The sequence below is a fragment of the Jaculus jaculus genome, chromosome 4 (genome assembly GCF_020740685.1).
Source record: "Jaculus jaculus isolate mJacJac1 chromosome 4, mJacJac1.mat.Y.cur, whole genome shotgun sequence".
NCBI lineage: Eukaryota > Metazoa > Chordata > Mammalia > Rodentia > Dipodidae > Jaculus > Jaculus jaculus.
The window spans coordinates 79661689-79687220 of record NC_059105.1 but is presented as its reverse complement, the minus strand read 5'-3'; the positions used below and the strand labels follow the sequence as shown (position 1 = coordinate 79687220).

General features: G+C 40.8%; 1 protein-coding gene across 2 annotated transcripts in view; it reads right to left on the bottom strand.

Moving 5' to 3' along the window:
- Positions 1 to 785: 785 nt before the first annotated feature.
- Positions 786 to 25532, bottom strand: part of Itgb6 (integrin subunit beta 6) — an 84006-nt gene continuing 59259 nt past the window's right edge. For both annotated transcript variants that reach the window (XM_045147551.1, XM_004651874.2), the window contains exons 11-15: positions 24786 to 25008; positions 21654 to 21748; positions 16710 to 16829; positions 9956 to 10122; positions 786 to 2983 (exon numbers count right to left, since the gene is read on the bottom strand). In XM_045147551.1, coding sequence (XP_045003486.1) covers positions 2885 to 2983; positions 9956 to 10122; positions 16710 to 16829; positions 21654 to 21748; positions 24786 to 25008 — 704 coding nt within the window. In that variant the 3' untranslated portion in view covers positions 786 to 2884. The remainder of the gene's footprint in view (positions 2984 to 9955; positions 10123 to 16709; positions 16830 to 21653; positions 21749 to 24785; positions 25009 to 25532) is intronic.

Here is a 25532-nt window from a genome sequence, read left to right as displayed (position 1 = left end):
GCATGCAAGGAATGTACACCAATTGACAAATTGAAAAAGAGCCTGGAGAGATTTCTCAGTGGATAAAGCACTTGTCACACAGCTTGAATATCTAAGTTTAGAGCCTGAGCATTCATGTAAGCTGTCATGAATGCTGACCCATGCAGAAGGAGGAAGAGACTGTAGAATCTCTAGGGCTGGCTGGCTAAGCTAGCCAAACCGGTGAGCTCTAGGCTTAGCAAGAGACTCTGTCTCAAAGAATAAGGTGGAAGATGATTGATGGCCTCTGCCTTTATTCTCACCCACATGCATGTTGACCCCCACACACATATATGAACATGCACATACACATACATGCAAAATTTAAAAATTGACAAGAAAATAGTTATACTACCATGGGGCTTACCAAATGGATGCCCAGAAAAATAGTACCACCTCATGCAGTCACATTCTAAGATACTGGGGGTTAAGACTTTACTACATGAATTCTTGGCGGGAGTACTGGGGGGGGGGGAAGTAGCATATATCAGCTCATAACATCACTCCTGGAGAGCTTGATTTTGCAATATTCAGTGTAATATTGAGGCCTGTTTTCATAGGTTTCATAATGTGAGTATTGTCACTAGGCAACAAATGACACTGGTCCCCTGCTGCCGCCTGCCTTCTATGGCTGCCTTCTTTTTCTCTTCTCCTCAGTCTTGGACAAAAACCACCAAGGTAGCTAGAACAGGTCATAGACGAATCCAAAAATCCAAGAAGAAGGGTTTTGTATCAAGTAAAGAAAAGGCATTTTTATTCAACTAAGATTCATTGTTTAAATTACCATGTTTATTTATATCAACACAAAATACAATAAAACAGCTTATAAAACAACCACTTTATCTTCATGTAGCATAACCGTTCAATGAACAGAAGTACTACTGTTAATGTTTTGTTCTTTTCAAGGTCCTGCCTTGAGTCAAAATAGTATTTAGAGAAAGAGCAGACTCTTCCCTAATGCACGCATGAAAGTAACTTCTATCTTCTGAATCCCATGTGAATCATCGTAGCACAAACAGTCCCAGGTAGAGGCGATACCTACTGCCGCGTCATGACGAGTGTGCCTGCATGTTGCTCTGGACTCTCTCCAGGTCCTGGACATCAGTCATGTGCCTGTGAGTACACCAGCCCTTCAGATGGCCAAGGAGTTTCTTCAGGAATTTTCCAAAATTGAGCTGTGCACTCTCTAACTGCCTAGTTTACCTGAGTTATTTAGACACCAGGACAAAAAGTCTCCGAATGATCAAATGTAGACGGACCTGTCTGGAGGGACTGCAGGAGCATTGAAGGTTCTGAAGGTTAGCTCTTCCCCCCGGGACAGGCTTTTCTTTCCAATGTAATCAAAGGCCATGAGCGCGGCAAAACATACAATCACTTGCCCGCATGTCAGGTATTTAAATCCTATTTGTTTACTCTCAGTACACTTTCAACTAAAACGATCCCTTTATCACCATATGGACAAAGAGATAGCCTTATGCAGCCGAAGGAAGGCATGATTCGGAGTTAGAAGATGGAGAATCCCAGTTCTTCTACTCACTCTCTGAACTTTGCTTTCCCTAGGAGGGTCAAATGAGATGAAAGTGCTTTGCGCACGGCAGTAAGCACACGCATGCACGCATGCACACACACATCATAATAAGAGATAAGTCCTTCTCTCCCCTCTGCTGATAAATCTGGAATTTCCCACATGTAGTTGCAACCTAAGTCATACTTCTCTGAGTAGATGCAGAAGGGAGATTCACTTCACATAGCTGGAATGTACAGATGGGACAGGAACACACTTTAGAAACCTGAACTCCGTGGGGGCCTGGTGCACTTTTGACCAGCTTGAGGTAACATCACTGAGCATTTTACTCTATTTACCCTTGTTCCTTCCATACTATTGAAAATATCTTTGAATATGCTAAGCAACCACTTTTTAAAAATGAACACTTTCATGTGACCATTACAGGGTTTTAGAGGCTGTGAAAATGAATAAAATTACTGCGAACTGGGAAAATATGTTGAAAACTCAGAGATAAGAAAACAGGATAAAAGATTTTTTTTAGGTAATTTAAAAAATATGCTTAGTGATAGGATTGCTATTTATATTTTTACTAGCAATATAGTTTATAAATTATTTCTTCATTGTCTACAAAGCAAAAGATTTGTTTGGGTACATGACTTTTGGGTGCATATAAATTCATAGCAATTAGTAACACTTAATTTTCAATCTTACATTTGGGATATTGCCAGAAGAAATACATCCTTTCAGTGAAGTGAAGCCAGAATCTCATTTCTCACCTTCCCCCAACCCCCAAGGTGGGTCTCACACTAGCCCAGGCTGACCTGGAATTCACTATGTAGCCTCAGGGTGGCCTCGAACTCACAGCGATCCTCCTGCCTCTGCCTCCCGAGTGCTGGGATTAAAGGCATGGGCCACCACACATTTTTTTTTAAAGTCTTCTTTCAGGAAAGGGTAGATTTACTATAAGCTTAGATTAACTGGCAAGTGTGGGTCCAATGCAAGCAGATGGACTTCATGACTTTTCGGAGACAAAGACTTTAGGTAGCTGTATGCAGGAAACCAATGAGATGGTAATTTCAAACATGTTTCAGATGTGCATCAGGCCCCCATAGATCATTTTGATGATTTTTGAGCATGAATGAGACAATTAATATTCCTCAGCTGATTTCTGAAGTCTCTGCTTTGCTAATGATACTCCTCTTCTCAGTTAATGTCTCATCTTCATTACAAAATGACTGATCTCCAAACGACCTATTGTTATCTTAAGCCAACCTCCCTTTGAAGCAACAGCGAAGAAAATCAAACAGTGCATTAACCTTTCATGTCAGCAAAGCACACTTTATCCAGGTATGAGTTCTTCTACCCATCTGTGGACAGGTCCACCTTTTGTTTTTCCCTGTGTTTGTAAGTCACATTTTTGAAAGTACTAGTGGATCCTCTGTACAGTGGGTTGGTTCCCTAAAGAACAATAACAATAAAAGAAAGGTTCAGGTGAAAGCAGATACATTTTGTTATTGTACTTTTCAATATCTTTAAATATTTTCATTATACTTCAATGGAGAGTCAAGCTCAATCTTGGAATAATAATCACTGGATTTTGAACATTGGTATTTTACATTTTAATTTTATTTTATCTTTTGCTTTTTGTTATGTATGTGGTATGCATACACATGTAGATGTTTGCATTTCCATCTGCATGTTCATATGTTTGTGTGTGTGTACATGTGTGTCTGTATGTAGGCCACAAGTAAACACCAAGTATACTTCTCAATTGCTCTTCATGTTATTCTTTGACACAGGGTCTGTCCTGAACCTAGAGCTCATCAGTTCAGTTAGTCTAGCTCTCCAGCAAGTATCAGAGACTCTCTTCTCTATATATCCTCAGTTCTGTGATTACAGGCATATGCCCTCATGCCCAACATGGGTGCTGTGGATCTAAATATTACCCACTGAGAAATCTCCCCAGTGCTCTCTTTATTTTTAATAGGCAAAACTAGTACCATAGGTGTACTCTAAAGCCCTTATACTTTATGGAACCAATAATACATGGGTGGAGAATAAGACATTGGATGTTTTCTTCACTGGTTTCTCAGCGCTGAGAATCAAGCACACAGTAGATACTCCATATATACTGAATGAACAGATTGAACACAAATAGGTAAATCAAACGTGAGATGTCAAATAAAATAATGGGAGGAATGTAACTGGTAAGAACATGTGAATATGAATGACACAGTCTTTAAAAAACATATTTGGGCTGGGAAGATGGCTCAGTGGCTAAAGGCATTGGCTTACAAAGCCTAAAGGCCCAGGCTCAATTCCCAAGCCACTCATGTAGGCTGGACACAAACATGGCAAAAGGCCCTGGTGTACACACATACACACACACACACACACACACACACACACACACACACACACACGTGAATAATTTTTTGCAAAAACTATGCTATTGGTAAGAGCCATCAAACAAAGGCACAAGTGATCTTGCTAAAAATGAGAACAAAACTCAGAAAGGGGATGAACTAGGCGCTTGGGCAGAGCAGATCCCAGGACAGCTAGCACTTACTGTGGGCAGCATGGGAACTAGCTGGATAGCACAGTGGGTAAAGCAGAGAATTTCCCAAGACTTGAGTGTGGAAGAACCGCAGTCCTAAGTTAGGCTAGGTAAAATGGCTTGGCCCTTCAGGCCTTGGAGTGCTGTATGACTATGTCTGAAAAGTCCAAACATACAGTTTGGGCTGACGGTGGGCTTTGGGTGCTGGATGTGCAGTGGTCCTGGGGCCAGAAGAACCGGTGAACAAGACCTGTCTTGTTCTATGCAGAAGCAAGGTGCACCGGTGAGGCACTGTTTTGCTTCACCCACAATAGACGGTTTCTATTTGATAGCCAACTTGACAGGATCTCAAATCACTTTTGAGGGATTATGTGGATTAGGTCAGCATCTGGGCACAACTATGCAGCATTATCTTGATTAGGTTCATGGAGGTGGGAAGACCCACCTTGACTGTAGGTGGCACCCTTCCATTGGTCACAGGCCTGGACTATACAAAAGGGGAGAGCTAGATGACCATTCATCACCGTTTGCCTCCTCACGAGCTCCTGCTGTCATGCCTTCTCCTTCGAGACGCGCTCTACCCTCGGGAACTGTAAGCCAAAGTAACTCTTTTCCTTCCTTTAGCTGCTACTGCATAGACATTTTCTCCCAGCAATGAGAAAGTAACAGATACGTCCACTCTTCAAGATCGGCCACAGGGTCTTTGGCATCAGACATCCTTAGTTCAAACTCTACAATGTAGCTTTGTTCAAGCAACACTGCTCCTCAGAGCCTTCATTCATTATAGGGAGATTAACCAACTCCTTACCTCCTTACCCCTGTGCCTGCCACATAATGAATGCTCAATAAATGATGCCTCTTCTGATTAGTTCTTTATTTTATTTTTGTGTGTACTGTATGTATATGTGTGCTCATCTGTGCGCACATGTACATGTGTACGTGTGTGTGGAGGAGAGAGGACAACCTCTGGTGTCGTTTTCAGATACTGCTCACCTTTTCTGAGACAAAGTCTCTTGTTGGCCTGGGGCTCACCAAGAAGGTAAGGGTGGCTGACCAGTGAGCCCCAGAGAGTTCCCTGTCTCAGTCACCCCAGTGCTGGGATTAAAAGTGTGCATCCCCATATCTGGCTTTTTACTTGAGTTTTAGGGAATAGAATTAAGGTACTCATACTTGCAAGGCAAGCACTATACCCACTAAAACATCACCCCAGTCATTATTAGTCCTCATTAACAGCTTCTCTTCACATATAGATCTTCCTTTAAGTCATGAAGGTTATAAGGATATTTTCCTCCAGGGCTTTGGAACACTTCAGCTTTTCTAAACTCATTTCTGAATCTGTGTGGAGTCCAGATGCCACCTCTGAGTTACAAAATCTGGTACTTTGGTTTTCATATCTTATTATAGAAATGATAGTAATTTTAGGCAAAAAAGAAGAAACTGAAAAATGTGATTACATTAGCAATCAGAAGAACAGAGTAAAATGGGAAAACTCCTTGACTTCTCCCACCCTTGCCCTTGGCTTCACTGCAGTGCCTGCTCTGAGCAGGAATTACACCTGTACCTGCTTCTCCGTTGCCCTGAGCCATGGCCTGACCTGTGACCAAGTGCCATGTTGCCTTTGTTTGTGTGACTTTGGAGAGAGATGTTATCTCTGCATTGAAGGCAAGCAGAAAGCAGTAGCTTGGCTGGAGGTACACAGTGGGTGAAAGCCACGTTACCATATTGCTTCTGCATCTGAGATCAGCCTGTATAACTGAGGAAACAGGGACCATTATTTAGTCCCAAGAATTAGGCGATGTGTAAGCCGGGGGTGGTGGCGCATGCCTTTAATCCCAGCACTCGGGAGGCAGAGGTAGGAGGATCGCTGTGAGTTCGAGGCCACCCTGAGAGTCCATAGTGAATGCCAGGTCAGCCTGGGCTAAAGTGAGACCCTACCTCGAAAAACCAAAAAAAAAAAAAAAAAAAAAAAAAGTATTAGGCAATGTGAACTAAAGTCTCATTTGCAACAGAAATCATATAGGGAATTCTATAAGGTCTGTGAGGCTGGAATCTTGTTGATCAGAGAAGAATGAGGGGTTACTTGGAAAGGAAACATGGAAACATGAGGTATAGGTTGCAGGTGGTGGGTGGAGCCTGTCCCGAGGGAGAGAGAGACTCCAGAAATACCCCCTAGAAGAGTACACAGCCTGTGAGCAGTAGCACCCTTGATCTTCAGGGGACTGGGCGCTTGTTCATAGGCGGTGCATCATGTCGTGTCCTACTAAAAATGCACTCACGACGTCCCACGTGAAATGGAATTTAGAAGCACTCTAAAGTGGATGATTTCAGCTTCAGATGACACAATCACATAATGTGATTTTCTAGCTGTTTAGGTAAATGTTTAATGTTGTTCAGTTTTCATTCAGAGTTTAAAAAATAACTTCATATATTCAGGTCTGAAAAATTTTGGGTGTCTCGTGCATAGGGCAGCACTGGGCAAAATATAAGGGTCAGAAGAAAGTGACAAATGGAGGAAAAGCAAGTCTGTATGGCTGCTGGGGTGTATGTAGATGTTCAGGTGCTTCATGACCTTAGCTGATGACGGAGCTCAGAACAGCCCCAGTTGGGTTTTGTTAGCAGGAGGGACCGTAGAAGTGGCTAGTACTATCTCTGTTAACAACTCTTTCCGTGGGATTTCCAGCAGAGATTCGGGCTTAGGGTTTGGTCCATTTTGGACCAATCTCCAATCCACTATTTAGGCAAGGTTAATTCCCCCAATTTCTGATAGGATAGCCAGGCAGATTTTCCCCAGAATACTGGATGCTAATTTAGACTTAGATTCTGCAAAGGCAGTGGCACATTTTTCAAGCTTGAAGAAAGTGGGAATAAAAAAATGCTGTCATGACCCATAGCCTCCTTAATGATCACCTAACTGTCAACCACAGACCTGATTTGCTTAGCACAGTTCAAAATCAATCCATGACTGCAAGAAACGTGAGGCTGAACTTTTTTTGTTGTTGTTTTTTTGGCTTTAAGTTAATGACTTGTCATCCTAGAAAAAAACAGTCTAATCAAAGATGAATTTAAATCCCTTCCATTTGTATTTTCAGAAGAAAAACACAGAGGGGTTATTTTTATGTAATAAAAGGTAACCTTTCTTTATAACTCTGAAGAAATGTTTTTAGGGGGCAACAGTAAAGATTTTTCTGTCCTAAACCTCCCCCTTAGGAGTCCAAGGAATTTATGGGTCAGGGAACCCTACAATCCCTTTTATTCCTGGGTTTTAAAGATCAGTTAAATTTACCTCTTAGAAAGAGATAACAAGTTTTAGATAAAAACTGAAATAAATTAAATACTTTTAAATGTATGCACCAAGCAAGACTTTCTTTTTTCCAGGAGGATATGTTAGTCAAATTTGAACTAAATTATTTGAATTAAACCTCTTTTGCATCCAAGTGAATAATTATTACCTAGTCATTATCTAGTCAGAAAAATCAAACTTTTGTTATTCAAAGAAACTCAATTTAACAAGGGAACAATATTTTCCATTTATGCTTTTATCTGTTTAATGCATGTTTTTGTCCCACTTTAGAGGAAGAAACAGCAAAATTTACCATTTGAATTTTAGTCATGTTCTACTTCCCAAGGGAGAACAATTCATGTTTGAGGGGAAATTCACCATTAATTAGCATGTTATTTTAAAGATATTAATCATTTGTCGATACTCAGGCCTTTGTATGAGAACATTAAAATATGCTGGTTAGTAGACAGGCATCACATAATCAGCCATGTGCTTGTTTGCAGAACAGCTGCTTGTTATTTCTTGAGGAGTCAACCAAAGCTGTGCTTGGGAGAACAGTCAACAATTAAGGTTCAACTCCACCTACACCAAAAGTCTGGGAAGTCCCTGAACCTTTCCCAGCCTCAATAAATCTACCTATAAGATGGGAAGATCAGTGTTACTTCACAAGAGTCCCCATGGTTCAGTTGCTCACAGCTATTGCTCCTTGTGCTACTGGAATCATGTTTATTACTCCTTGCCCTTCTGAAACTTCCAGGCAATGCCAGGCAGTTGGTTAAACTTAAAGACAACATCTACGACTATGGCATCAGGTAGCATTATCTATCCCACACATTCGTCCTACTTAGTACTAGGTTCCAAGACACTAGGCAAACCCAGCAGGTTACATATTACATTGCTAGATATGGATCAAATATCTTTGCCTTGCAAATTAATTTTCTTGAAGAATTTTGTTTTGCTATGAAAAGCCCATACATACATAAAAAAGGAAAGTTCTTGTGACCCATTTTCTAGATCAACAATTATCATGATTTTGCCATATTTGCCTTAACTAGCCCTCTCTCGCACTCCCTCTTTTGGCCAGATGATTCCTCAGCTAACAACAACCTTCATTTCCTTTCATTCCTAGATATTTCCATTTGCAACTGTGAAAAGTATGGGTATTTTCTAGGAAAGCCACCATGTCTTTGTCATATCTAATCAAACATATTTCCTGTTATCATTCTAAAATCTAATGTATATTAATCTTTTTCCAATTGTCTCAGAAATATATATTTTATAGTTGGTCTGTTCAAATCACAAACCAAACAAGATTCATACATCATACTTGTTTGTTGTATCTAAAGCATTTTGATAAGAAGATAAAGTAGATAAATATTTTCATTGGGGGCTGGAGAGATGTCTGGGCTGGAGAGATGGCTTAGTGGTTAAGCGCTTGCCTGTGAAGCCTAAGGACCCCCGTTCAAGACTTGATTCCTCAGAACCCACGTTAGCCAGATGTACAAGGGGGCACACGCCGGAGTTCGTTTATAGTGGCTGGAAGCCCTGGTGTGCACACATTCTCTCTCTGGCTCTCTGCCTCTTTCTCTCTCTCTCTCTCTCTCTCTCTCTCTGTTGCTCTCAAATAAATAAAAATAAACAAACAAAAATTAAAAAATATATTTTCATTGTCCTTTGTCCTGTGCAATATAATATGATTAGTCTTGAATAACTGCCTCAAATATAAACATCCCTTATCAAGATACAAATTATCCAAAATGGAAAATTCCATTTGCTTTCAGAATTGAAGATATTGCTATAGGCTTACAGAAACCCGTGTTAACATCAATTTCTTTAGGTACCCAAAGGAGCTTGTGTTTGTCTGTATTTTCTCCATGGATATCACTGTTTTTAGAATCAGCAATGTAAGGTAATTGCTATTCGATAGCTAGGCACACCATTAGAGATTGAGAGATGAAATTAAAACCATGAAATTGCTTATAAGGGTCTCTAGAAATGTAATTATCTCTCCTGTGGAAGAGAAACACAGAAAATTGCAGCCCTGTTTTCTGTTTGCCTACTGTGAAGGGAAGAACTTAAATTATATCTATTATATCTATTGAATACATATATTTAAATTTTTTTCATGTAGCTGTTTAAAAGTTATGTTATTCACAAAAACTATCTGGTATTTAAAAGGCCTTCTCAACTTTGATTCATGACCTATGATATCAGTAACAAGTATTTCCATGGAAATTGGTATGAACTGTCATACTATTCATGAACATTATTCCATCACCTATAACATAATCATTTTATGGAAATGCTTAGACACAGCACCTATGCTTTACCTGCATGATGTCCCCATGTCGCTATATCAGGAGATGCTTTACAGTGGTGGACATCCCACCATAATGAGAGATACTGTGTGTCATGAGGGCCATGTGGGACCAGATAATAGAAAGAGGTGCTTTTGTCCCCAAAGCAGGACAGAAATTAAAGCTGTTGTGGTACAATGAGAGTGATAAAGGTTGTAACACCTAAATTCTTCTCAACAGAAGATCATTGAGCCCTGATCATTTCTACCAGGTCTCAGGAGATAGTGCCCACGTACCGTTTGCCATTTGGCTTTTGATCGTTCTGCTTCAAACTTGGCAACTTCTTTACGATCATGAAATGATACCAGCAGCTTCCAAATACACAGTAGGACAACTCCAATGAGAAGAATGGCCAGTGAAACTCCCAGCATGATCATGGGAATGTTTGGAGGTTTAGGGCAGTCTGCAGAAACAGTGAGATGATACTTATAAACTGTGAGAATTCATGTTTCTAAGCAGAAAAAACTATTCCCCAACCTGGTGCTGGGGATGAAACTTAAAGCCTCACACATACTAGGCAAGCCTTCCATTGAGCCACAGAAAGATCGTTCTTCTTTTTTTTTTTTTAATTTTTTTTTTGTCATTTTTATTTCTTTATTTGAGAGTGACAGAGAGAGAGGGAGAGAAAGAGACAGATAGAAAGGGAATGGGCGCGCCAGGGCTTCCAGCCACTGCAAACAAACTCCAGATGCGTGCGCCCCCTTGTGCATCTGGCTAATGTGGGTCCTGGGAAACCGAGCCTCGAACCAGGGTCCTTAGGCTTCACAGGCAAGCGCTTAACCGCTAAACCATCTCTCCAGCCCAGAAAGATCGTTCTTAGTGAGTGTTCCATTCACATTTATTCTTCAGGCGAGGGTAAATATTTACCCCTTTCTTTCTTTCTTTTTTTTTTTTTCTGTACTCTAATTTCTGACTTTTATTAGCATATCAAAATGGTCTCTTTCTCCATTGGCTCTGCTGAGCCAGCACCTCAGAGAAGACACTTGGATGAGTTAGGGGTTCCACACTCCCTGACTTCTTGTCTGTGTTGTTTACCCCTTTCTTCTTGTTGATTATTTTAAAAATGAGTTACTTGTTGAAGGATAGGCTCAAATTTTTCTAAGCCAGGTAAAAGATAAAGAAAGAGCTTCATCATAAAACAAATGAATACATAGCCCACCTGCCACGTCCTTGGGTTCTGCATGCTCAGATTTAACCAACCATGGGTTGAAAATACTAAGATAATATGTGTCTGTACTGAACATGTATAGTCCTTTTCCCCTTTATCATTCTTCCCTAAACAATAAACAAACATTTAAATAGCAATTGCATTGCATTAGGTTTCATAAGTAATCTAGATATGACTCAAAGTATCTGGGAAGATGTGTGTGGGTTATACACAAATAAAAAAAGCCTTGGGGCAAGAGAGCTGGATTAGCAGTCAAGATGCTTGCTTAAAGAGCCAATGACCTGGGGTTCAATTCCTCAGGACCCACGTAATCCAGATGCACAAAGTGGTGCATGCATCTGGAGATTTTTGCAATGGCTAGAGGCCCTGGTACACCCATTGTCTCTCTATCTGCTCCACCCCCAGTATCTTTTTGCTTGCAAATAAATAAATAAAATATTTTTTTAAAAGTATGAGAGCTTTGAGTACCTACAGGTTTTGGTATCCATGTGTATGTGGTTGGGGGGTGGGAGCAGGAATCTTGGAACAAATATCCTCCAGGTATGTAAATACGGTTGTATACTTTAAGGTTGACTTGAAAAGTATTAGAATCCAAAAGAGCAATAACTAGTATACATGTAATATTTAAGGAACCATGAGAAAGACTATAATTTAATTTAAAAATGGTCTCTTTTGAACACATGACAAAAATAAAAATAGGATATGTGTACTTCTGGTGAATGTAACTACTTTTTCAAGAATCTAGTTGAATTATGCTCTATCTAGATCCTATGCAAAATCATTGGCTGAATGTGGTGGCTCCATAATCCCAGCACTCAGCAGTTGGAGGCACAAATTTGAGGCCAGCCTGGGCTACATACCAAGTAAAGGTGTGTCTGAGCTACATAGCAAGACCCTGTCTCAACAACCAAGGGCTGAGGTTGTAGCTTGGTGATAGAGCGCTTCTTGCCCAGCATGTACAAAGGCCTTTGTTCAATCCCCAGAGTTGCAAATTAAATATACATATATACGGCATTATTTCTAAAGTGTGTCATTTACTGCTGCTTCCTTTAGGAAAAAAAAAGACAATTCAATCACAGCAGGGCTCCGATTTCCTGGATGTTGCTGGTCTAGAGGAGGAGAGAGGGTTCAGCTATATTTCTGTTCCCATCTGAAGTACAGTGGTGTGCGAATTCCAAGTCCCTCGACCTCACGTGTGATACAAAGCTCAGTGCTCCCTTGACTTTCCTGATCCAGCAGTAAGCTGAGATGGTTGTGCTTTTCAAGCCCACAGCCTTCTAGACCCCTCCCCAAGATTCTGATTCTGGGTCTTGGATGACGCCACAGATTCTCTGTTTTGAAAGAGCTCCAAGTGATTCTTATTTTCAGGGAAGTTTAGGAAATTAGATGTTCTGAATGAATTTTTCAACTTGAAGATTTGATGAAATGTGGTTTTGACTCTGTTGGTAGTATTAATGTAATTTTGCTGTTATCCCATACCTTCCTCCACTGACAGCAGGAAGACTAATAATCCCTGTAATATGCCCAGGAAATGATACATCTCTTAATGAAACAGTATAATTAAGCTCTCCTTTTGCCTTCGTGGGAAAAAAAAAATTCCACATAAAAATGATCATTATATCCGTATCTGCCTGTGGTAAGAAAGGCAAAACCCCACAGCATCTGGGGGAGAAACAAATCATGCTTACTCTATTCCAACTCTTGCTGCTCTTAGCTAGCCAATGAGGAGAAGTACACCCACAGGACTGCTTGTGCCACTTTTCAGGTTGAAATCTGAGAGGGATTAATGACCCCCTAGCAGCATGATGCTGGGCCTCCCACACTTTTGCTCTGGTGGGAAACCCCAGAAGGAGATTATGAAGCAATAAGTAGAGTTGCTAAAGACCTAGCTACTACAGTACCCAAATCTTAAGACTGGTTGGTAGCAAAGCAAATCAAGTTCGGCTGCCTCCTGCATAGAAAACAGCAGACTGAGTCCCTCCGGTCATGCCCCCCTCAAAAAAATACACCGTCCTACTTATATCTTTGGCTCAGAAATCAAGCAAGTTCTTGCCCACCGAATCAAGAAACATGTTAAAACCCACAGCCAGAAAGTGAATTAGTAGCATACTGCAGCAGATAATATTCGAGGAAAAGGCACGGCTTGGGAGAGGTCATTTTAAGAACTTAAAGTCACTGGATATTACACATTTTTTTGAGAAAAGATTTTGCCTTGAGGACCAGAGCAAGCATCATGTTATAAAGACCCTTACTTTTCATACTGTGTGCTAATACTTTTAATGCTTGGACAATGGCTATGTAGGTAGGATAGGCTCACCTCTATCCCTGTGTGTAATGCTGCCTTACCAGCCAGGTCAATGTGTACTTATTTCTAAGATGCAGAGTACTTAATTCGCTCTGGCCAGTCTGGTAGAGCTAACATAAATAGCTATTGAGCCCTTGAAATGTGTCTTCCAAATTACACTGTGCTGTGAGTGTTTAAATAAACACAGATTCCACACACTGGGTATGAAAAAAATGTAAAATATCACATTAATAATCTTTATACATGTTGAAATGACAGTATCTTGGGTATAATGATAACATTCATTTCACCTCTGTTTAGTGTGGTCACTAGAAACCTTTCAGTTACGGGTGTGGTTCACCTAACAGTTTCCTTAGACAATGCTGATGGGATGTTTATTAGCCAGTGGGAGGCAGTGTGGTACAGCTCCACGCCACACTGCGGCAGCTCCTCATCCAGTGCTGGTGCTTAACTGCTGAAAGACCCGGCAGAGTATTTATGTCTCTGCTACCTGGAAAAACAAAAGTAATAAGCCATACCTGCTGCGTAGAGTTGTTGAAGATATGGAATGGATTGATACCCATAGAGCATGTGGAGTAACACCCGGCATGCAGCCTTAGAAAGGACTCCATAAACTATTCTTATTAGGAGCATTAGCACCGAGGTCACAACAGATACGGTCTTCTCCCTTTTCTATCCTCCACACTGGAAGGTTCTCTATCCTCCAAGCTGAACCCATAAATATATAGTATCTGCAGTGACTGGTTCCTTCTAGCAAGAAAAGCTCCTCAATGAGCATTCTTTGACTCTGACAGGGCTCATAAGCTCTGATTGACATTCCTTCCAGATGAAGGTCGATGAATGAGCAGTGCCTAGGTCCACAAGCATCTTGACCAGCTCCCTTTGCAACTTGCTTAGAGGACATGGGGAATCATTAGCCTCCCCTCTCTCCTTGTTTCTCATCTTGCCCGTTTTTCTAACCAAGCCTCAAAATGGCACAACTGAGAGAACTAGACCTCAGTGTGGTGAGAAGATAAGAAATACTACCTTCTGAGGGTAGGCTCTGTCCTTAAGACTTCTGGAAACACCAGACCTGCCCAGGAAATGGTCATTTGAGGTAGAATGGATGTTCTTGGAGCTGTCAGGTGAGCCTCTGAGGTCTCAGGGGCATAATTTCTTTTCCCCACTAGGAAAGCATAAGGCTAAATATGTTGTAGTAAAAAGGCATCAGGGTGTCATTGTCTGCCCTGTAGGATGCATGTGGGTGCACCACTCGTACTGTATACAGTGATGAAAGGATAGATGACAGACAGTACTGAGAAGTCCCTTGTCAGCTGAAGGCATGTCTCATGGATATATTTTTAAAAAATCAAACCAGCAAGATGCAAAAGCCTGTACATCCACAACAAGGCTGGTTGTGAAAATTTGCTGTTTGGCATGTGTTTTTTTTTCCAATCGAATCAATATTTTAAGGGATGGATTTGATTTCAAGATAAAACACAAGAGTCACTAGCACAGTCGCAGTGTTGTGGGTAGCTGGAGAATTTGGCTTTATAAAGCAGCCGAGGAGGCAGGGTTTTGTATATGAAGTAATTCTGTTTTGTCAAGCATGATGCATTGGTCACTGCTTCCATAACTAGTGATGGTAGGATGCATCTTGTCTATGTATTTGTAAGAAAGGGATTTTCAGGAGAGTTTTTCAAAGTCTCTAGGAGTACTCTACCATCTGAGCTTCAAGACCAAGTTCACAACTGTGTCCATGTTTCTTGGGTTGTGCCAACTTCTAGTTCTGCCTTGTCTTCATGGTAACACGATTATTTTCTTGATTGGATTATGAGGTTTTGAGCCTCGTTTGTGGTTCTGTTATCATTTTGGTTTTTTCTCTTTTAGGTGATACCCAGTTGATAAGCTTTCAGATTTACTATTCATCCACTGATCGCAGTCTCTCTCTCTCTCTCTCTCTCTCTTACACACACACACACATACACACACACACACACACAAAATAACAACAACAATAAAAAATCTGTTTTGGGCTGGAGAGATGGCTTAGCAGTTAAGCGCTTGACTGTGAAGCCTAAGGACCCCGGTTCAAGGCTCGGTTCCCCAGGTCCCACGTTAGCCATATGCACAAGAGGGCACACGCATCTGGAGTTCGTTTGCAGTGGCTGGAAGCCCTGGCACGCCCATTCTCTCTCTCTCTTACTCTATCTGTCTTTCTCCCTGTGTCTGTCACTCTCAAATAAATAAATAAAAAATGAACAAAATATTTAAAAAAAATCTGTTTTATGACCTGTGCTTCCTGCTATTGCTAGGGCCGGAATTTAGGTTCTGAGTTTGTGTGGGGAGTAGAAGGTGTGGACAGTCTGATGAGGACTGACTTAAAGCAGCTATCATTTCTACAGAAACGTTCAGGGAGGGACAAACCATCAGTTGGGGACAGAAAGTGAGAGGTGCCTGAGTATCAGGGAATGCAGCCAGGTTGTTTGGGCGTCACTCAGTGAGAGAAAAACCATTACCGTTGTGTTAAGGTCCAGTTGTCAGAATGCAGATGTTGGGTGCACTCATGCCGGCTAACTCAGGACACAGGCCTTTTAACAAGTTTCTAGGTGAGTCTGATAGCCACTAACTTTGAAAGCTTCAAAATATGTTTTCTACTTCCTTGTCTACCTACTAGGCATGCCCCTTTGCTGACTGTGTGAGTTAATGTGGATGAAAATACACAGAAAGAATGGATGCTTTGACATTCATCATTGTTTTTTGAGTTGGTTTGTTCTTTTGTGTCTGACGCAGGATCTCACTGTGTAGCCCTGGCTGGTCTGGTACTATTTAATCCAGGCTGGACCGACTCAAAGCAGTCCTCCTGCCTCAGCCACCTGAGTGCTGGGAGTATAGGTATATGTCAGTACTCCTGGAAATTTGATGTCTTTTATAGATTACATCCTTCCTTACTTGTTACTTCATGCCTTACTGATTCAGCAATTTCTTTAATGACCCATTGCATGTGTATTGTCATATAGTTTACACGTTAGTCCATTTAATCCTTGCATCAGTTCTTTGAAGATAATGCCATTATTTTCCCTGTCTTACAGATGAAATAGAGACACAGAGAGGCAAGTATATCCTACAGTATTGAGATAATGAAAATAATAAAACTATTTATTAAGGTACTATTACCAGTAAAACTATTTGAAACAAATCTGGCCTGATTTAAACTCCTTTAAAAAATCTGTTACACTCCTCTTTGTTAGCTTTTTTTTTTTTAAGTTATATCTGCTGCTTATATTGCATTTCAATAGTTCACCTTTCTACAACATAGCAGCCAGTTTTCAGGGAGATGTTGATTGGTACAATGAAACCATCATTCTTTGGTCCTAATGAAAGACATTAGGACATAGCAAACCTTTAAATGTCCTTCAACATTTGGGTAGATTGTCTCTACACAAACCTGGAAACATCTTTAAGCTACCTCAAGTGACTTTATATCTCCTGCAATGTAGTATCACTTGCCCTTGACAAAGGGAGACATGTCACCCACCTTTTTCGTTGACATTATGAATGATGGTTTTCCCTTCATTATCTGTAGTTATCAGGAATGTAATAAGACATTCACTTTCTCCTTGTAGAGAGCAGGAAACAGAACTGTCCTTTGAAAAATCTGCAGATAAAGGAGTCATTCATTAGGTTAAATGAGAGTTCAAGAGATTCTTTTAAAAGAAAAGTAGTATTGAGTTTTAGTATGCAAATAAGAATTTTTAGCATTACAGAATAGGAATAGAAAAGGAATTGGCTTTTTCCCACCAGGGGAGATCTTTGGTTTAACTTACGTTCCTGAAGAATAGTTCCAGATGTGGCCAATCAGGACTGACCATCAGATGTTCCATCACACTGATGGGGGCAGATTTCAGCCGACTGAAAGACTGAAAGTATTGCATGGCAGGTGCCCGCAGCTGTCTCGGGAATAGAATAGCCCTGATTATGGCAGTGAGGGCTGTATGTTCTTTTCTGCCCTGAGCATCTGGTAGGACTGCTAGGTTACACATTACTGCTCAGTCCACCTGGATACTGTTTCTTTTAGACTGGGATTTTCACAATGGCGCAGTCAAGATTGCCGGCCTTGCATTGTCACGACAGTGGAAATAAATTAATATCAGAAAACTGAGACCGAGGTGTTATTGTAGCTCAGGGACTCTTAGGGTAAAGGTGAATCTCAGATTAAAAGGAACGCTGAATAGCAGTTGTCTGTCATCCAGTATAGTTAGTTCCCTTCTTAATTAAAAAAATGCACTTCCCTCAAATCTTTCTCAAATTGAATTTTTTCTTGTGAAGCTTATTCAAGAGTCATAAAATGAATGTCATGACAGAAATTAGCAATAAGGTAAAAGGATATTCTGAGATTTATGTATCAGAAATTCTAGTGGCCCAGCTTCTCTGCCAAAATGATCTAGCATTTATTGAATTAAAACAGAATGATCACAATACCAAAATTGCTTCATAGTTATATCTTCTACATTGTAGATTTTTTGGTTAATACTTACAGTTTTTCAGAAGCCTGTAATTAAAATGATCATTTACTCTTAATCCAAAATTCTAAGACCTACGTTCTAATAGTAGTGTCCTGGGATCAGATTATAAAAACCAAGGTTGTCCCAGGTAGCCTTCTATTAGACTACAAATTAAAAGCACGTTAACAAAATAGATTCTACATGTGTTTCTCTGATTCTTACAAAGAAAGGTTTAACTGTAGCCTATTTGGAGTATAAAACTGCTGGTAATAGAAAAATAGAAATATTAAGTTACTGTTTATTGCTTTTGCCTTTAATTTATAAGATGAAAACCAGACCAGACCTCTGACCACTGTGCCTTGTTATTATTCATGAAATTAGGAACTAGAATAATAGTTAGTGTTATAAATAAGATTTTAGATAGTAGATTTAAGCAAACAAACTGGTTTTGAACTCATTAGATGCATGTATTTATGCACATAAAAATAACAAGAAATTTAATACAAGTCATTGTAATTTGGTCATTTCTATGTGTATATGAGCATCTAACTCACTTGGGAGTTTCAAAATACTAATTGTAAGGATTCAGCTTGGGTATTCTGATGTGAGGGACTGGTGATGTGTATCTGGATTAGGTTTTGGGGTGATTTAATAAGTATTTTAATAAGGTGATTCTGATAAAGAGATTTGGAGACCTCTAGGCAACTCTTGATTAGTGAAATTTGTGTTATTTCACATGTTTGTAAGTGGCACCCCATATTTACTTCACACTTAGGCCATTTTTAGATGGTCTCACTCCACCTCCAACCACCGTGCCACCTTAACGGCTAGGATTCATGGAGTCGTGCCACCTTAACGGCTAGGATTCATGGAATCTTGTCTTTTGTCTTCCCTCACCTCTGTCGTGACAGCGCGAGCCTCCTCTGCTTTCTAGAATATACTTTATGGAACACTGGGTTCTCAGGTAGAAACTATGTGGGTGGCTTATCATACACATTTCAGTAATAGTAATCCTGTTTTTTTAAATGTATTTTAATTATCTTTTAAATAGCAGCACAGAAGCAAAGGAGCACAACTTTTCTTAAACAGGATTATTTAAGTATTAACTGAACTGCGAATGTGACCTTTGAGTCAGGACTCTATCTTGCTTTAATTACTTTGCAATTCCTTTTCCTGATGGTTACCACTTTAGATGTGGCCGCCTGTTTCTTAGTGTTTAGGTGTTGAAATAGTATTATTAATGTACAACGTCTAACTTGCATAATTAGCTGCTAAGGTTTTCTTTTATTGTTCATGAAAAAAACTAGGCTTTTCTTTTTCATCTGCCTTTGTGAGGACTTCAAATAATACAGGAAAAATAAGATCTCAGGAGGTCCACAAAAATCATACTTAAGTAGGAAGAAATGTGAGAGGGGGTAAAAGGGCGTGTCTGGGAAAGTCCTGGAAGGTTGTGGAAAACATTAAACCGTCTACACAATTGACTCAAGATAGCCGCCTGTTTCAAGACCTCAACTCTGGAATCAGTTAGCAGTTCTCAAAGTAAACAAGTTCCCAAGGGTTGGGGTGGGAGGATTCTATGGGAGTGAGTTTGAGAATCTTTACTTTAGTTCCTTCCCTGCTCCTCCTGGTGATTCGCACCACATGCAATGAAGACTTGCAAGGAGAAAGAAAAACTTAGTTCCCCATTTCCAAAGTTAGTTGACTGTAGAGGCTTTTGATTGTTTGTTTGTCCTACCCCCCATTTAATGCTTTCAGAACTTGTGTTCCATGGAATACACTCTGAATAAATGAATATTGGGTTAAATTAAAAAGCATGAATTAACTCTTTCTGTAAAATGGAAAGAATAATGTTAAATGTTTCCCGTTGCACAAAGAAGGATAAATTCATATGAATTATAAGTATGCTTATTTTATTTTCTGCCCTGTGTCCTCAGTGGGGGGGGGGTAGCTAAACGAGCAAATGTGATCTGTTTACTTCAAGGTGGTGTGACAGCAACACCATTGGTGAGAAACCCAAATAAGACTTAGGAGAAGGTTCTAGAGCAAAGTAACTTTTTAAAAATTATTATTTTATTTTTGAGAGAGAGAGAGAGACAGAGAGAGAGAGAGACAGACAGACAGACAGAGAGAAAGAATGGGTGTGCCAGGGCCTTTCAGCTGCTCTGAATGAATTCCAGTCAGGTGCTTGTGTCCCTTTTGTGTCTGGCTACGTGGGACTTGGAGATTCAAACAGAAGTGCTTAGGCTTCACAGGCAAGTGCCTTAACCATTACACCATATCTCCAGCCCCAAAGTAGCTTCTTAACTCACTCTTTTTTTTTTTTTATCTCAGATTTGTCCAGATTGGTCTTTAAATGGTATTAATAATTCCAATTATGATTTTCATTCTCCAGGTTAAACACAGCAAGTTATCCTCTTTTGAAGATAAGTTAGTAAAATACACACAAAGAATGACACAAATATTCTAAATGCCCTCTAAGTCCAGTATTCCTCTCAAACCCAAGCATTTATGACAATCTACTCAGAAAATTGAGGACTTAAACATAGCAAAGTACCTTGTTCACACTGCCATGATTTACATGCTTGGTGAATTTACTCCTTTTTTTCTCCCCATCAGCACATTAGATTTCCCATGCTGCTAGTGAATTGAGTTCTAGTCATTTGTAGGCATTTTTTGCAATTTTTGTTCATTTTCCAGAGATAGCTGGTAAATATCCCCACTGTTTGCTCTCAGATGAGCCCTGAGGAGGTGCGGGGATTCAGTGATGGTTACTAATGTGGATGGTCCACAAGTGCTCCTCCACACAGCACTTTAATGTGTCTAACCCTCGGGATCCGGTACAGGTACATACCATCTTGTCCCATTTACTGCTATTTGGCATATGTATCAGTGGTCACGAGGAAAGCACAGATGAGGAGTCGAATGAGTGCTAACATGTCCCTCCACACCCAGTATTTCAACTGAAGAGGCAAGACAATTTTGAAACAAGGTAATTTTCAAAAGAATGCAAATGTCTATATTATTCCATTTTGCAAATACATTAATTTCCATATTCTAATTCCACCTACTCAAAGTATGCATCCAACAGTGCTGTGCATTTCTGTTGCTATTATCTGCCGTCACCCAAGCTACACCTCAGCACTTCTCTAATGCATACAGAGTAGCAAGTCTACCTGGATGGCATGCTGATGGCCTGTGATAAAACAAACCTGAATTCCCCTAGATTAGCTTTTTAGGAAGAGTCAGTCATTCTTGTTTTCGAGTTCCCAAGTTACTTTTTAAATGGCCTTCCCAGTGAAAATGCAATTGACCTGAATGTTTGAGATAAAATTTGGCCATTAGAAAGACTCTCATTTTAACTAATTAAATTTGAAATGACAGGTGAAAGCAAGAGCTCACTTACTTTGCTTGGCAGTTAGAGTTGTAATAGGGATTTTCTGAATCTGGAGAATGAGGCAAGAGGGAACTAAGGATTGGTCATGTAATGCCTGTGATTGGGAGGTTGGAAGCAAAACCGCTTGGAGCGAAAGTGGAGGAGAAAAAGTGTCTTCTGAGCAGAGTGTCCCTGGATCTGGGATCTGGGATCTGGGACTGCTTTACAGCTGCCTCTGCCTTACATTAAGGTGAGACAACCAGATGATCCAGGAGGATTTCAGACTGGGAGGGAAGTAGTGGGAAGGTATTCACTTTTCTTCTTACTACTTAGAAAATGCAGCATTCTGGAATTGTCTACAACTGCATTTGTTAAGCAGAGGTGAACTTGCCAACAGAGCTGACAGTTCCATAAGATAGACATGATTTTAAGTTGTTCCTTCCTTAAGCTACCAAATTTTTAGCCTCATAAAATGTGTTTTGCCAGTTTTTAAAAAAGGAAAAGGAGTGAGTTAACATCCTGGTACATATGAGGTCCAGCTCCCAAGAGTCCTTTGACTCACAGAGGTTCTGCCTCTTAACTACACAATTAAAACAAGGCATACCTTCGTTGCTGATGGTCACACCAGCTAGCCTGCATTTGTCTTCACATTCTTCTTGGGCCTGGCCAGCTGCAGACATGTGGCATTCAATGCAGCTCCTGTGTACGGACAACAGTTACCGGTGTGTTGGGGGAGAATCGGTACGCAGGTGGCGCGCTACTGTGTTGTCCTGCTGTGCTGTGGACTACCTCATAAGTGACATGGGCCTTTTGTTACAATAAGAGAGTTGGGTAATATCCAAGAGGACACTGATTATTCTGCATTCTACTCAGTAATCAGAGTTCCCTGAGCCAGCCTTGGTAATAGCTTCCTTCCATAATCATTTCTCTGGAGTAATTGCTTCTGATTGGTTAAGAAAAATATATTTCAGTATTGGACTTATATTTTCAGTTTACATTTTGAACATAAGGGAGTGCTTATGCTAATAAGTTTGGTTAGAGGCTAGACAAAATGATGTATTCCTTAGCAAAAATGATCCTTATCTCAGCTAGAATTCCAAGAATGATCAGGTGTACTCATATGTGTCCTGTGGTTATTTTAATATTTCACTTTTCCCTTACTCATTTAGGCAAGGCTTGATAGAGGTGTGTCCAAAAGTTGAGGATTACAACCTGGGTCTTCATTAAATCAGCCTTCTAAATAAAAGATTGCTGCTTATGTAAAAGTATAGATCCAAAGACATAAGGAGATTATGCAACTTTAAAGACGTCTAGAGAGCAAACTAAAATTTAGGCCTTGAATTAATCTTATGCTATAGATTACTTTACAACTAGATTCTGCTTGGAGTAAGTCAAAACAGTAGGTTTCCTTCCCATGGAGACACACGGTGCCATGGGAATGTGCACTATCCTGAGTGTTTGAAGTGCCCATGCCCATGGGATCACAGCAGAAGCTGCCCTTCCCTGATGGGTAAACTAGCAATTTTTCATGCAGTGGAAGCTCCAGAATTCTGCTATAGGAAGGGCTCCTAAGCAGTAATCCACGTGGAAGCGGCTACAAGCATTGTCTGAAAGCTACCTTTGTATTACAGGTACTTGGAGGGTCTCTGTGGGAGCCAGGTGGATAGTGCATCTATCTACCTCACAGTGCATCTCACTGGTGGCCTCTTCCGTGCCCTATACTTTCTCAGCATCTTCTAGATCCCCATTATAACTGCAAGCACAGACATCTCTGTATCACTCTAAAAAGTAGTTATTTATTTATTTTGAGAGAGAGAGAGAGAGAGAGAGAGAGAGAGAGAGAGGGAGGGAGGGAGGGAGGGAAGGAGGGAGGGAGGGAAGGAGAGAGATTGAGAAAGAGTCAGAGAGAAAGAGAGAATGGGCACGCCAGGGCTTTCAGCCACTGAAAATGAACTCCAGATGTTTGTGCCCTCTTGTGCCCATGTGTGACCTTGTGCACTTGCATCACTGCACGTCTGGCTTACACGAGACCTGGAGATTCAAATAGGAATTCTTAGGCATCACAGGCAAACGCCTTAACCACTAAGCCATCTGTCTAGGGCTGCAGTCACTGTTTTCAAAAATGTCTTTACTGGGCTGGAGAGATGGCTTTGCAGTTAAAGTGTTTGCCTGCAAAGCCTAAGGACCCAGGTTCGATTCTCCACGTGAGCTAGATGCACAAGGTGGTGCATGTGTCTGGAGTTTATTTGCAGTGGTTGGAGGCATTGGTGCACCCTTTCTCTATCCTCTCTCTCCTTCTCTGTCTCAAATAAAAATAAAAAAATAATTAATTTTTGAAAGTTTTTCCTGGTAGATCCTCACACCTGTGAAGGTGGAAACTGTACTCTTACACTGCCTGCCCATGGACAAACACTTCTTAACATCTATCAGTACTTAATGCCTGTCAGATAAATGAACCCATAGTGCATAAAAAGAGGATCAGATTCATCTCAAAACTAACAAAAATATCAAGGAGATCACTCTGATTTCCAATTTTGAACTATTTTAATTGTTAACTTTATATCTTATAAACCAGATTTAAGATTGAATCATGTTTATAGAGATGAGATAGAAAAGTAATAAAAGAAACATCCTGAAGGGACTTTTATTTTTATTCATTTGGTGCTGGGAATTGAATCCAAGGATTTGTGCATTCTAGGCAAGCACTTTCTCACTGAGTTACAGCCCCAGCCTGACATTTGATTTTACTCATAAAGTTTCGTTCAAGTTTCCCACTTTTGGCATGTGTCTTAGTTTGCCAGGGACAATGACTGAGAAGTCTTGACACCTGATTGTTGAGTAACCACTGGGTGAGAAATTGGTTTTCTCACTTTACTTGCTTGAGAAATGCAAATGCTACTACCATTTGCAAATCAGAGTTAATGAAGACATGAACTGCTTAAGTGTATTTGCTGCTTCATACATTATACACTGCAATCTCTTAACCAAGTCATTTGGAGACTTGCTTTACTTGACCTACAAATTTTGTCCTAATTATTTGAAGTTAAACTGCTAACCAGAAATAGTTTTCTTACTGGAAAAAAAGAAAGAAAGAAAGAAAGAAAGAAAGAAAGAAAGAAAGAAAGAAAGAAAGAAAGGGTGTTTTTTTTTTTTTTTTTAAAAACAAACTATTGTTCTTATAGCATAAAAACCTGTAATTCACAATGGATGTGTGCAATAGCAACCACATAAAGGTGCTAAAGAGCAGGGTCATAAAAAGGGAATCTGAGGTTCTCTTTCTGCCCAGCCTCCTTCAGAATAAGGATGGGAATGAACCCTGCAAGGTTAGATTATAAACTTCTAGATAAGAAAGGAGCTTGTCTGTTTCCTCTGAAAAGGTCCTGACTGCCTGTGGGTGTCAGCAGGATGCCTCCAGGGCATTCCATCTGTGTGGCTGCCACTGTAACTGAGAGGCCATCTGATGTTATCAGTGTGGGACATCAGCTCCACTGCCCCATGCTGCCTCCAGCAAAACCGTGGCATTGTGCTTTTGGATAATCAGAATTGAGAAAGAGGCAAGTGAGAAGGTGAGGATCACAGGGGCCTTGTGGGCGTGTGGGTTTTGATAGGTACCTACAGAGCAAGCCCTGCCGAGGCAGCTGGAGGTCTGAGTTCACTGACCGCCATTCAAACTTTGACTCCAAGGAAACCTATCCATCCATCGAAAAGACTAAGCAAGGTAGAGGAAAGGCATTACCGTTTAGAGTTACAGGGGTCACCACAGGTAGGACAGCGTTCACAGGTAGGTCCAGAGGCTCCAGGGTTCTTGCAGACACACCTGCCACAGACGCAGTCCCCTCGGCCGCTGCACAGGCTTCCGTCCTCAGACATGCAGGAGTCCGTGCTGGTTGTGCAATTGCAGTACTCGCCTGCCCAGCCATCTTTGCACACGCATTCCCCACACTCACAGTCGCCATTATCTGTAAAACATAGGCTTTAGGATGCTCATGGCAGGTTTGGTGGCATCTTTTCTCCTTACCTTTAAAAATTATCAAAAAGGTTGATGGGGGCTAGAGAGATGGCTTAGTGGTTAAGCACTTGCTTGTGAAGCCTAAGGACCCCTGTTCGAAACTAGATTCCCCAGGACCCACGTTAGCCAGATGCACAAGGGGGCGCATGTGTCTGGAGTGCGTTTGCAGTGGCTGGAAGCCCTGGTGCGTCCATTCTCTGTCTGTCTGTCTCTCTCTCTCTCTCTCTCTCTCTCTCTGCCTCTTTCTCTCCCTCTCTGTGTCGCTCTCAGGTTGATGGTCTAGAAAGTTGATTCAGTGGTTAAGGCACTTTCCTAAAAAGCCTAACAGCTCGGGTTTGATTCCCTAGTACCCATGTAAGGCCAGATGCACAAAGTGGCACAGGTGTCTTGAGTTCATTTGCAGTCACTAAAGGCCCTTGCATGCCCTTTCTCATTCTCTCTCTCCCTCTCCTTCTCTTCTCTCTCTGTGCTTGC